General features: G+C 41.5%; 1 protein-coding gene across 9 annotated transcripts in view; it reads right to left on the reverse strand.

Annotated features, from left to right (window-relative positions):
• Positions 1 to 12097, reverse strand: part of pctp (phosphatidylcholine transfer protein) — a 148036-nt gene that overhangs the window by 34507 nt on the left and 101432 nt on the right. For 7 of the 9 annotated variants that reach the window (XM_069929650.1, XM_069929648.1, XM_069929646.1 and 4 more), the window contains exon 3: positions 10227 to 10309. The exons of the other annotated variants lie outside the window; for them this stretch is intronic. In XM_069929650.1, the coding sequence (XP_069785751.1) occupies positions 10227 to 10309 (83 nt within the window). The remainder of the gene's footprint in view (positions 1 to 10226; positions 10310 to 12097) is intronic. 9 annotated transcript variants of the gene reach the window in all.

The following is a 12097-nucleotide window of genomic DNA, read 5'->3' on the forward strand; positions in this document are numbered from 1 at the left end:
AAATGGTCAACCTTTTGGGCTGGGATGGTGTCTCAATAAAGGGTCCCAAACCAAAATGTTGACTGATCATTTCTACCCAGCAATGCTGCCTGATCCAATAGTCCCTCCATTGTCCCTTTGAGTGAAGAAAGCGCCTGCCCCACTCTCCCAGAGAATAAAAGCACAGTGCTTGATTTAATATTCTACAGGGAAAGGATCATATCAGACCTATTATATGAGAGAGAAATCAAATGCATGATCCAAAATCCCAGAGGGAAAAGACTGTTTCTGACTAGCTATGAAAGCATTGTGTCTGGCCACTATTCAAGAACACTGTGTCTATGGTTTGAATAGGAGTCTGTGCGGCTGCAGAAGTGCTGGAGGTGACTCTGAAGAGATTCTCTTTTGCTTTCTCTTTCTCCTATTGTTAGGGAGGCCTGGCAATGCTTATGTTGACTTTTTGTTCATCTTACAGCAGACAAAAGTTGAAGTATATCATGTATATTACACTTCTAAGGTATTATCACGTCACAATAAAAGGAAACTTTGAACTTCTTAACCTTAAGATGTAAAAACATGGCCAGTCACTCACTACCACAAAGCGTGAATGCATTATGCAACGCCTCCACCCTGTTCTCATTTTACTGGCTATCTCCCCTCTATATCCTCAGTCTTAATGAAGGGTTCTGGCCTGACAATTAATGATTCTTTTTCTCCCATTGATGCTGCTCGACCCGCTGAGTTGCTCCAGCAGATTGTATTTTTTTAACATTATGTTTGACTGACTCAAATAAAGATTACATTTGACTATCTCCATCCCCTTTCATTTTTACACATATGCCAGATTAGAGTCAATCTCACAATAAAGGCAGAGAACCATCATTAAGTTGATCAAACTAGGACTGCAGTAAATGTGAAAATCTGCAAATGCTCGGGTCTAATGCAGTGCACAAAAATGCTGAGGAAGCCCCACAAGTCACAACGCATCCATAGGAAATAAAAGGTGGAAGACTCCCTTCCTCGGGAGTCTCCCTCCCACTCATGTCTTCCATCTTTGCATTATAAACTTGTGAAGAAGGGCTCAGGCCCAAAACATTAACTGCTTTTTATTTTCTATGGGTGCTGCTTGACCTGCTAAGTTTCTCAAAAACATTTAGGTATTGTTAAGTAGTGTAAGTCGAACTTTACTGTGAATGTAGTGGGGCTCACAGACAAACAAGTTCTCTTGGCTGGGGTATAGAAAGGGCTTGGGTGTCCACAATTTCCACAGAATTTTAATGTGTCACAAGGGAACAGGCACAGCTACGAATGACGTATATCTCCTCATTGTGCTTCCTTTAAGCATATTGTCTGACGTAATATATGAAATCAAATCCAATTACTTTCACAAAGGAGAGAAGGAAATGAAAAGGTTTTGGACCTTTCTGAAAACACAAGAAAGCCACTGATTAAATTCATTACTTGGACTCTGATCTATAGTTGAGTCTCACGGGTTTGATCACTTTTGGGTTTGGATCCTTCCAGGTATTCAAATGTTTGCCGTAGTTTACCCTGTAGCTCAGGCAGGAGGCATATTCAAGTCAAACTCCTGGATAATCCAATCCCTGAGGACATTCATAGGAGACTTAATGGCCTTTTCTGACAGTCAATGCTGTAGGTTCCACCCCTTCTGAACACAGCTTCATTTTCCTAATCAATTCAGCAGATGTTGGTATGGTAGTGTAATGATTAAGTTATTGCATAAGCAGCTGGAGTTCTGCACCATGTATCCAGAAACACGTTTGAATCCCACCATTACAGTTGGGAAAGTAATTACATTAAAATCTAGCATTTTAAAAAAGCTGAACCCAGTAACAGTAAGCAATTTACTTACATATTACAAATGTACAGGATGTTACTGAGACAACACTTGGGAGTATTGTGCGTAGTTCTGGTTACCCAACTATTGGAAAGATATTATCAAGCTGGAAAGGACACAAAAAAGACTCCCAAGAATGTTACCGGGATTGTCAGGCTTGAATAATAATAAGAAGCCTGATAGTCTGTGATAGTCGGGATTTTTCTCCTTGGAGCAAAGAATGCTAATGGCAGACCTTATAAAGGTTTAGAAAATCATGAGGTGCATAAAGAGGTAAATAGCCATCATCTTCTTCTGAGGATAGAAGAATCTAAAACTAGAGACCACAGATTTAAGTTGAGAGTGAAAAATCTAAACTTAGGGACCTGAGGTACACTTTCTGCAGGGCAAGAACATTAGAAATCAAGCCGTGCTTGACTCCACCTACCTGCCATTTCTCCATAACCCTCAATTCTCTTCGATACAAAATTTTATCTAATTGTGTTTTAAAATGTATTTAATGAGGCAATCTCTTTTGTGTCCTTGGGCAGAGAATTCCACAGATTCACTGTTCTCTAAGAAAAGCAGTTCTTCCTCATCTCTATCCTAAATCCATTCCCCCATATCTTAAGGCTGTATCCCCTTGTTCTCGGCGGGAACAAGCTGTCAGAGGAAGTAGTAGAGGCAAGTAAAATTGAAACACAATTGACATTAAGACAGGTACGTGGACAGAAATGATGTACAAGGATATAGGGATCAGCAAATGGGACAAGTTTGGTAAATAACTTGGTCAGCATGGACAAGTTGGACTGATGGATGTGTTTCCATGCTGTAGAACTCCACAACTCTATTGCCATAAAAATCATCTATCAGGCCAAATTTGGAGCATTGTGTGCAGTTTTGGTCACCTAACTACAGGAAATATATCAATAAGATAGAGTACAGAGAAGATTTTCTAGGATGTTGCCCGGACTTCAGGAACTGAGTTACTGAGAAAGGCTAAATAGGATACATTTAAGAGGAATTTGGACAGGTACATGGACGGGAGAGGTATGGGTGCTGGTCAGTGGGACTAGGCAAAAAAAAGGTTCAGCACAGATTAGAAGGGCTGAAGAGGCCTGCTTCTGTGCTATAATGTTCTATGGTTCTAATGGAAGGAAATATGCTACCCTTACCTGTTCAAACCTTATGTAATCACAGAGCATCCAAAATTCAGGACACTTAGGCAAGAACAATATATGGGAGCATTGTCGGTAATGCAGAAATCAATTTGATTCATTTCATCATGTCTCCACCAGTTACTTATTTCACTCACTTGTCTTTTCATTACTCCCATGGGCTATTCCCCATATGTCTCCTTGGTCCATTCAGCTACCTTAATTAGTACCCAATGCCTTTTCAAGGCATCAACTCATGTAGCTATCAGACATACAGGTATAACCTTTTACCTGTTCCCTTTACATTATCCATGGACCCAAACACAGCTCTGACCTGAAGCAGAGATTCAGCTGTACTCCTCTTTTAGTATACTACATTCAATGTTCACAATGTGTTTTCTCTAGGTTGGAGAAACCAAATGGAAATTTGGGGAAACCTCTCTACAGTCAGTTTGCAAGGGTGACCGTGGCCTGTCAGTTTAATTCTCCACCTTATTCCTGCCTTGATCTCTTTGTCTTTGGTCTGTTACATTATGTAATTGAAACTCAATATAAACTTTAACAATGCATTTTCAGAGAATGCACATTACAATCCACAATGCTACATTCAGCAATTCATACACCACAGAAACAGGCCATTTGACCCATCTTTTTCATGCCAATTAAGCTTTGTTAGCCTGCGCTTGGTTCATATCCCACTAAATTTCCCATGCAAGTTCCTGTCAAAATGTCTTTTTAATGTAACAGCTGTCCCCGTTTCTACCACTTCCTCTGGCAACTCGTTTCATATACCTATCAGCATCAATGTGAAGAAAGGACTCCTCAGCTCTTTTTTAAATATTTCCCCTTTCATCTTAAATCTATCCCCTCTAAGTTTTGATTCATGTACTCTGGGCTTGGACTATTATGACTATGAGAGAGTGGCAAATTTAAGTTCTTGGGAGTCACTATCTCGGAGGATCTTTCCTGGACCCAACACACAAATGGCATCGTGAAGAAAACATGTCAGCACTGCCACTTCCTCAGGAGTTTGCAGAGGTCTGGCATGACATTGGAAACCCTGAATTTCTACAGATATGAGGTGGAAAGTGTGCTGACCGGCTGCATCATGATCTGGTATGGGGACACCAATGCCCCCTGTAAAAAGTAGTGGATGCAGCCCAGGACATCATGGATAAAACCCTTCCCACCATCGAGAATATCTACAGGGGATGCTGCTGTCGGAGAACAGCAGTAATTAATCATCAAGGATCCTTATCACCCAGCACATGCTTTGTTCTCGCTGCTGCCATCAGGAAAGAGGTATAGGTGCCACAAGTCTCCCACCACCAGGTTCAGGAACAGCTGCAACCCCTTCACCATCAGACTTCTCAACAACAAACTCAATCAGCGACTTATTTAAGGATTCTTACTTTTGCACTTTATTTAGATGTTTTTCTCTCTACTGCATTTTGTTTACATTTCTTTATTTGTTTACATGTGTACATGAGTCAGTTTTTGCATGGTCAATAAGTGGCAATTCTGCCTTACCTGCAGGGAAAAGATCTCAGGGTTGTATGTGATGTCATGTATGTACTCTGACAATAAATCTGAATCTATGGTCCTTTTGGAATAGAGTAGAGTAGAATAGAACAGAACATTATAGCATCATACAGGCTCTTCAGACCATGATGTTATGCCAACCTGTATATACACCAAAAAACAAAATAACCTTATAACCCTTTCATCCACATTTGTCTAAGAGTCTCTTAAATGCCCCTATTGTTCCAGTTTCCACCACCACACCGGTAAGGCACTCCTAGCACCCACAATTCTCTGTGTAAAAAACTTACCGATGTCTCCCCTAAACTTACTTTCCTTCACTTTGTACAGATGTTTTCTGGTGTTTGCTACTCCTGCTCTGGGAAAAGGGTGCTGACTGTCTACCTTATCTATGCCTCTCATAATCTTGTAGACCTCTATTAAGTCACTTCTCATCCTGCTTCACTCCAAAGAGAAAAGTCCCAGGTCTGTTCACCTTGCCTCATAAGACTTATTTTCCAATCCAGGGAACATCCTGGTAAATTTCTTCTGCACCCTCTCCATGGCTTCCACATCTTTCCTGTAATGAGGTGACCACAGAACTGAACACAATATTCTAAGTGTGGTCTTACCAGAGATTTACAGAGCTGCAACATTACCTCATGTCTCCTGAACTCAGTCTCCCGACTAATGAAGTCCCATAGGATTTCTTAACTATCCTATCGACCTGTGCGGTAACTTTGAGGGATATATGGATTGGACCCCAAGATTCCAAAGTACAGATGGTACCTCCCCTATTGAGCATGTTCAAGATTCTATTTTATTTCAGATATTTCATCAATTGTGACATCTTGTACTTCAAAGTTATTTATTTATTTTTGCTCTCTTTCTTCAGACATCTTCTTCTATTTACATCTTCCTCAATAGATCTTCAACCAACAAGCCTTCCTCACTTCTTAGTTAGGAACTCCAGCTTTTGTCATTTATTACTTTTGGACTTCATCTTTTCTTTTCACATTCATGCAGCCCCTATTAAGGGCACACTCTTCCTTCATTACACCTCTCTTACACCTCCCAATAACATAGATGGGTAAGATAAATGCATCCTCATTCAGTCAAAAATCCTATTTTAGTTATTATAATTATCTGTGTTCACCCTTCAACCACACCTTAAGGCAATGTCACATATAGTTCTTACAAGACAAGCAGACAACGTGCTATCCACCAAGTTGCAATGCTATTCTGGGAAATTAATTAAATGGTGTGGAGGGAACTTTACTATCTCACTGTAGCTGGCCTGGGAGGATTGGTTGGGGCTTTAACCTATACAGTGCTGACCATGAAATATTTAATGGTGCACTTTGGAGCAAGTTTTATCCTATACTTAACCCATGCTATACCTAAGCTATTAAGGGAAATCTAATTAATTTTGTGGTATGGGAAGGTACTGGTAGAAAACTAATATCTAGGGTTTGGTGAAAATTATAATGCAGCCAAAGCAATGCAAACATCAGCTGAGAGTATGTTCGTCTACAAATCCTCTGATGGTCAATAGCTTGTCAATATTCTTTCTCTAAAATCAAACAAGAAAGCTGACTTGTTTACAGCTGCTATAATCCCATACCACAGCAAGGATCAACGTCATCATGAAAGGAGCAGTAAAAGCAAGTAAAAAAGTCTGATGGGATTGGACTGGGGTGTGGGAAATTATATTGTTGGGGCTCCGCTTTAGGCTTATGTGAGAACTGTCACAGTGATAAACAACAGCACAGGAAAAAGATTGTTGTGTGCAGATTAAAATCTGCATCTTGCTTTCAAAAGCCACAAGGCAGGGAGCTGCTCTGTGTTAACACTGGGATGGGCCATGAAAGAACAGCAAATTTTATTGCTTCATTTTCACTGTCTCACCCTTCCTGAAAAACCTGGCATTGTCTGCTTTTCCAGCCCATTCTGGGAAAGAGATATCGTGGGAATGAAAGTTTAGCTGCATGTGTATAAAGTAAATAGTCAAGAGTCTGATCCATGCATGAGAGTAATCATTGCAACTCCAGCCCTCCCTTGTCTCTATTTTTTTATAAGCACTTCTCTAAAATATATTCTGGAATTTCTGGCAAAGGGCACATTTCCCATTTTACTAACTCATCATGGCTGAATTTGTTTCCCTGGGAAATGCAGATTAATCTATAAGATTCTTGACAAATACGTTACGTAGAAATATTAACCAGTGAAATACAACACTTTTTTTCTTTGAACACTTTCATTTAACAGTTAGAAAACTATTGAAGGGGAAAATTGTTGTTTTGATTGATCATAAATATCAACCTAACTGGAGGCCAAAGATTTCTGGTCTCTTTTCAGTTAACCATGGAAAGGTGATAAGTTTGGTGAATTGAACATTGACAGGATATAGTTCAGGGAAGTTTAAAGTGAGGTCCTACAATGAAGTCTCCAAGAATGTACTTGATGCACCATCAATAACTCCAAAAGACTGGAAGTTATGCAAAACTGACAGGCTTTTATTCACAATAGAATGGAGGCTGGTCGACTGTCCTGAACTGGGAGGGGGCTGTGGAACAGTCGCCTTTATTCAGGTGTCTGTGGATGGAGCCCCAGGTACAGACAATGGTTTACCCTTGTTTTTAAAGAGTCCAGTGGGGTGAAGAGCATTAGATACAATCACAAGTTAAGTCTCTCAGGTAGTCTGATTTGCCACTGTGACCATCATAGTACTGGATGTGGCTGCAATGGGGTCCTGGACAGTCTGGGTCGCCTGTATGCAGTCATCACCATTGGCTTGGTGGGTGCATGGCATCAATTCTAGTATACCATCCATTGAGGCTGGGGTAACCTGCCTTGGCCTGGTGCATCATGGATGGTGAGAGGTGAAAGGGATGTGGGGTAATCAGTAATGGTTTCCAGAGTCCCTGAGGGCACAGATCCCTACCAGAGACTGTGTCTTTGTGTCCATCAGGGTATGCCACATGGGTGTATTGGGGGTTGGGGTGGAGGAGATGGACCCTTTCAATCAGTGGGTCAGATATGACTCCTCACATTTCCAGAGAAGGACTGGCCCTTGGGTGGTCCCTGTAGTGGACTTCCTAGAAATGGAAAACAATCGTTCATGTGGTGTGGCATTGGTTGCGGTATTGAATGGAGTGCCTTAGGGAGGACCTCTTGCCTGCAGGAGACAGGAAGGCCTCTAGACCACAAGGCTAGGAGGACAGCCTTCCAAACTGTGGTGTTCTCCCTTTTCATCTGTCCATTCCCTTTGGGGTTGTAGCTGGAGGTCCTGCTCATGACGATGTCTCTGGCCAGCAGGTACTGGCATAGCTTGACACTCATAAAGCAGGGCTCCTGGTCACTATGAATATAGCAGGGGAAGCCAAACAGAGTGAAGAGACCATGTAGGGCCTTGATGACTGTGGCAGCTGTCATGTCAGGGAAGGGGATGGTGAACGGAAAATCTGAGTACTCGTCAATGATGCTGAGGAAGTATACATTGCGGTCTGAGGAGGGGAGGGGTCCTTTGAAATCGATATTCAGTCACTCAAAGGGGTGGGTGGCCTTTATCAATTGTGCTCTGCCTGGTCAATAAAAGTGTGGTTTGCACTCTGCACAGACCTGGGAGTTTTTGGCCATTACCTGATCTCCTGAAATAGAGTAAAGCAGATTGTGAGCTTTGACAAAGCAAAGGATCCTGGTGACTCCAGTGAGGCAAAGATCATTGTGGAGGGCTTGTAAACGGTTAGTTTGTGTGTTGACACAAGTTCCACAGGATAGAGTATCTGAGGGCCCATTGAGTTTCCCAGGCAGGTACAAAATATCATAATTGTAGGTGGAAAGTTATATTTTCCACTGCAATAGCTTGTCGTTTTTGATTTTTACCTTGCTGCTGGTTATTGAACATGAACGCAAATGCACAATGGTCAGTCAGCAAGGTAAATCGTTTGCCGGCCAAGTAGTGTCTCCAGTGCCATACAACCTCAACAATGGCTTAGGCCTCCTTCTCGACAGAGGAGTTCTGAATTTCAGGGCCCTGGAGGGTGCGGGAAAAGAAAGCATCTGGTTAAATGTGGCAGTCAGGGTGAAGTCAGATGCATCATTCTCTGCCTTTTCAGGGCTTAAAAGCACTGGCTATCTGATCAGCAAATGATTTACCTTGCTGACTGACCATCGTTTTTGGAGATTGGCATCATGGTACTGCAGGTCATGGCCGCAGATGGTGACGTTGTCCAGATACAGGATTGCAGCCTGAAGCTCATACTGGTCTGCATGTTTGATCTCACTTAATCAGTGCTTGAAGCTTTACTTCATCCTTACCACTTACAACTCTACCTATGCCTAACACTGAGTCAGCCCTTCACTAAATTTCTTAAATTAAAAGTAGAAATGTTAGAGTTTTCATGCAGTATTTGTTTGTCATACTTTCTTTTGAAACTTTGGAAGGAACAGGGCAAGAATTGGAAAAGCTCATTAAGTCACAGCCTTAAGAGAGCAAACTTCATCTGCTTCTGAAAACCTAATTCCTGCCTTTGTCACTTCAAGCAGCCACCATGCCACCCTTCCTCACTTCCTTCAAAAGGGCTTCAGTTAGTTCCCTTCCCCTTCCCATCTCTTGCTAGGGCACGGTATTTAAAAAGGTAGACATGATTTTTAAAAATTCTACTGAAGGTAGTGCTTAAGGAAACTCTCAGTACATTGCTGGGTTGATTGACGTAATCTGATTCATAGTCCAACAAGGGTTAGTCAAGGAGTTAGTCATACAGAGAAAGTGACCCGTCAATTAACCATGTGTTTGATTTCCTCTTTGCCCAACTACACATCCCTCTAGCCTACATTAGTACTGTATCCTTCTATATCTGGCTTATTTTGTGTTTCTCTTAATTATTCTTAAATGCAGTAATTGTAGCTGTAAATGTAAAGTGACTCTCACTGGCTCAGGCTGTGATGCAACTGCATTCCCGATTGCATTGATACATTCCCCCTTCCCACCCTCAGCACCCCACTATTTATTAGGTGCAAAAGATTTCTTTGCCACACAACTCTATACAAAAGACTACTTTAATCATTATTTTTTATGTCATAAGACATAGGAGCAGGAATAAGCTATTCAGCCCATCAAGTCTGCCCCTCTATTCAATCACGAGTTGATCCATTTTCCCACTCAGGCCCACTGCCTTGTCTTCTCCCCATAACCTTTGATGCCTGGCTAACCAAGAACCTATCAATTTCTACCTTAAATACATCCAATGACTTGGCCTCTACAAAATTCCACAGACTTACCACCCTCTGACTAAAGAAATTCCTGCTCTCTGTTCTAAGTGGTTTCCTTTCAATCCTGAAGTTGTACACTCTTGTCCTAGACTTTCCCACCATGGAAAACAACCTTTCTACATTTACTCTGTACATGCCTTTCAACATTCAAAATATTCTCCTAAATTCCAATGAATACAAGCAAAGAGCCGTCAAACATTCCTCATATGATAAACCTTCATTCCCGGAATCATTTCCAGCAACATTGTCTGTTTCCATACACTATGAACCCAAACTTGTCTAGAAAAAGCCTAAGTGTAATGACTGTGTGCAGTTTATTGACCCAATAGGAAACGTGACTGATCCAAGAGAACTGAAGAAACAATAATGCTGTCTCACATACTTTAGGTGGTAGACCATGAAATTTGACAGAAAGGCTAAAATGAGCACAAAAGAAATACAATTAAATTTGAACTTGCCTGCTTCTTGGGAAACAAAAATATGACCTGAATACTCTCTTCCAACTGCATGCTGAAACTATGATGGGGTGTGGTTTCATTTTCTATAAATGACAATAGAAAACAGACACTGTTTTAGGTCAAGAACCTTTATTGAGACTAACATGGGAAAGAAGAAAGAGAAGCATAAAAAGGGGAGAAAGGCTGGGGAGGGACACTGGACAAATAAAGGTGGGAAATGTGGAGAGACAGGTAGGGGAGGAGAGCACTAACGGAGTGCTGGGGGTTAAAGTTTGAGAGAAAAAGTAAGAACAGGAACCAGGAAAGAAAGGACAGTTAGAAAAAGTGGAATTGGATCAGAGTGAACTTTATCTGAAATTGGAACATGCATCATTTATGCTGTTAGGGTTTAGGTTACCCAGGCAAAATATGATATGTTGTTCCTCAAGTTTACATTTGGCCTCACCTGGCAATGGATGAGATTGAGAAAAACATGCTTGTGTGGGGAATTAAAATAGCAGGTAACTGGCAGTTTGCGCCTAAGGATAGTGCAGGTGCTCAGTGAAGTCTGCGGTCAATCTGCATTTGGTTTCACCAATCTAGAGGAGGCTATCTTCAAATGCATCAAATGCAGTAGACAAGGTTGAAGCATGTGAAACTCTGCCTTACTTGGAAAGCTAATTTATGGCCCCAGATTGAAGTGAAAGGGGAGGTATAGGAATAAGTATTGAACCTTCTGTGGTTTCAACAGAAAATGACTGAGGGGGTGCTAAGATGGGTAGAGAGGCAAGAGCAGAGTCAAGGAAAGAATGATCCCTGAATAAAGTGGAAAGGGTGAGAAGATGAAAATTTGGCTGATGACAGGATCATGTTGGAGTTGTGGAAGTGTTGAAGAATGAATGTGCCAGATGTGGAGGATGGTACCATGAATGTGAAGCCTACGGGAGCTCTACTCTTGTTCTGTCTGGGGAAGGTAAGGTGAAAGCATAAATATAAAGGAAATGATTCAAGTAAGGGTTTATTAATGACTAAGTATATAAAGTATACAGTTTGGCCTGCTGAGTTTCTCCAGCATTATGTTTTTACTTTTATTAATGACAGCGGGGTGAATCCATGTTTATTTTAGATATCCTGAAGTGAAAGACCTTAGCTGGAAACAGATGTAAAAGAGCCAGAGGAATTGGGAGAAAGGCAAGAGTCAGGGTGGGAATATTGATATAGTCCAGGGAAGTCAGTGGGTTCAAGTAAATGTCTATGAATAATCTTTTCCAGCAATGGGAGTTGGTGCAAGAGTGAGCCACTTTAAAAAGTGTCTGTAAAAGGTGACTGTAATAAACTAACTGTAGCCAATAAAAGGAAGGGAAGTTTTAACTGGAGCATCCACTGTAGGAGTTGTCCAGTTTAAGAATGTTACATAAAGGCTTTGGCTTGAAAAGCTTTGGTGAAAGGAGGTGTAGGCAGTGATAAAAGTTTTATCTGAGAAAAGAAATGGTCAGAAGTCACAGATAAGGTAAGGACTTTTTCTTATTGCATGGGGTGAGGATTAAAAATGGCAGCCAGGGCATGCTCCTCATGTAGAATGTGGAAAACAAGGGAAGCCACTGATTCCCTGATGATTTCATGTGGAAGAAATGCATCCAACTGCATCTCTTTGCAGGCTGTGTAAGGGAGCTGGAGCTGCATGAACTCCAGATCATTTAGGAGGAAGAGGAGGATGATAGATGGAAGTTACAGGGTGCCAGTCACTCCAAGGAGACAGGTAGCAAATTGACTGTCAGGAAATAGGCATTCAGTGCAATTAACCCAGTGGCTGTTCCCCTCAGTGACATGTAACCTGTTGAGGAGGAGGGACAAGCCACAGTAGTCAGGTTTCTGGGATTGAGTCTGGCCCA

Source organism: Narcine bancroftii, chromosome 3, assembly GCF_036971445.1.
Source record: "Narcine bancroftii isolate sNarBan1 chromosome 3, sNarBan1.hap1, whole genome shotgun sequence".
Classification (NCBI taxonomy): Eukaryota; Metazoa; Chordata; class Chondrichthyes; order Torpediniformes; family Narcinidae; genus Narcine; species Narcine bancroftii.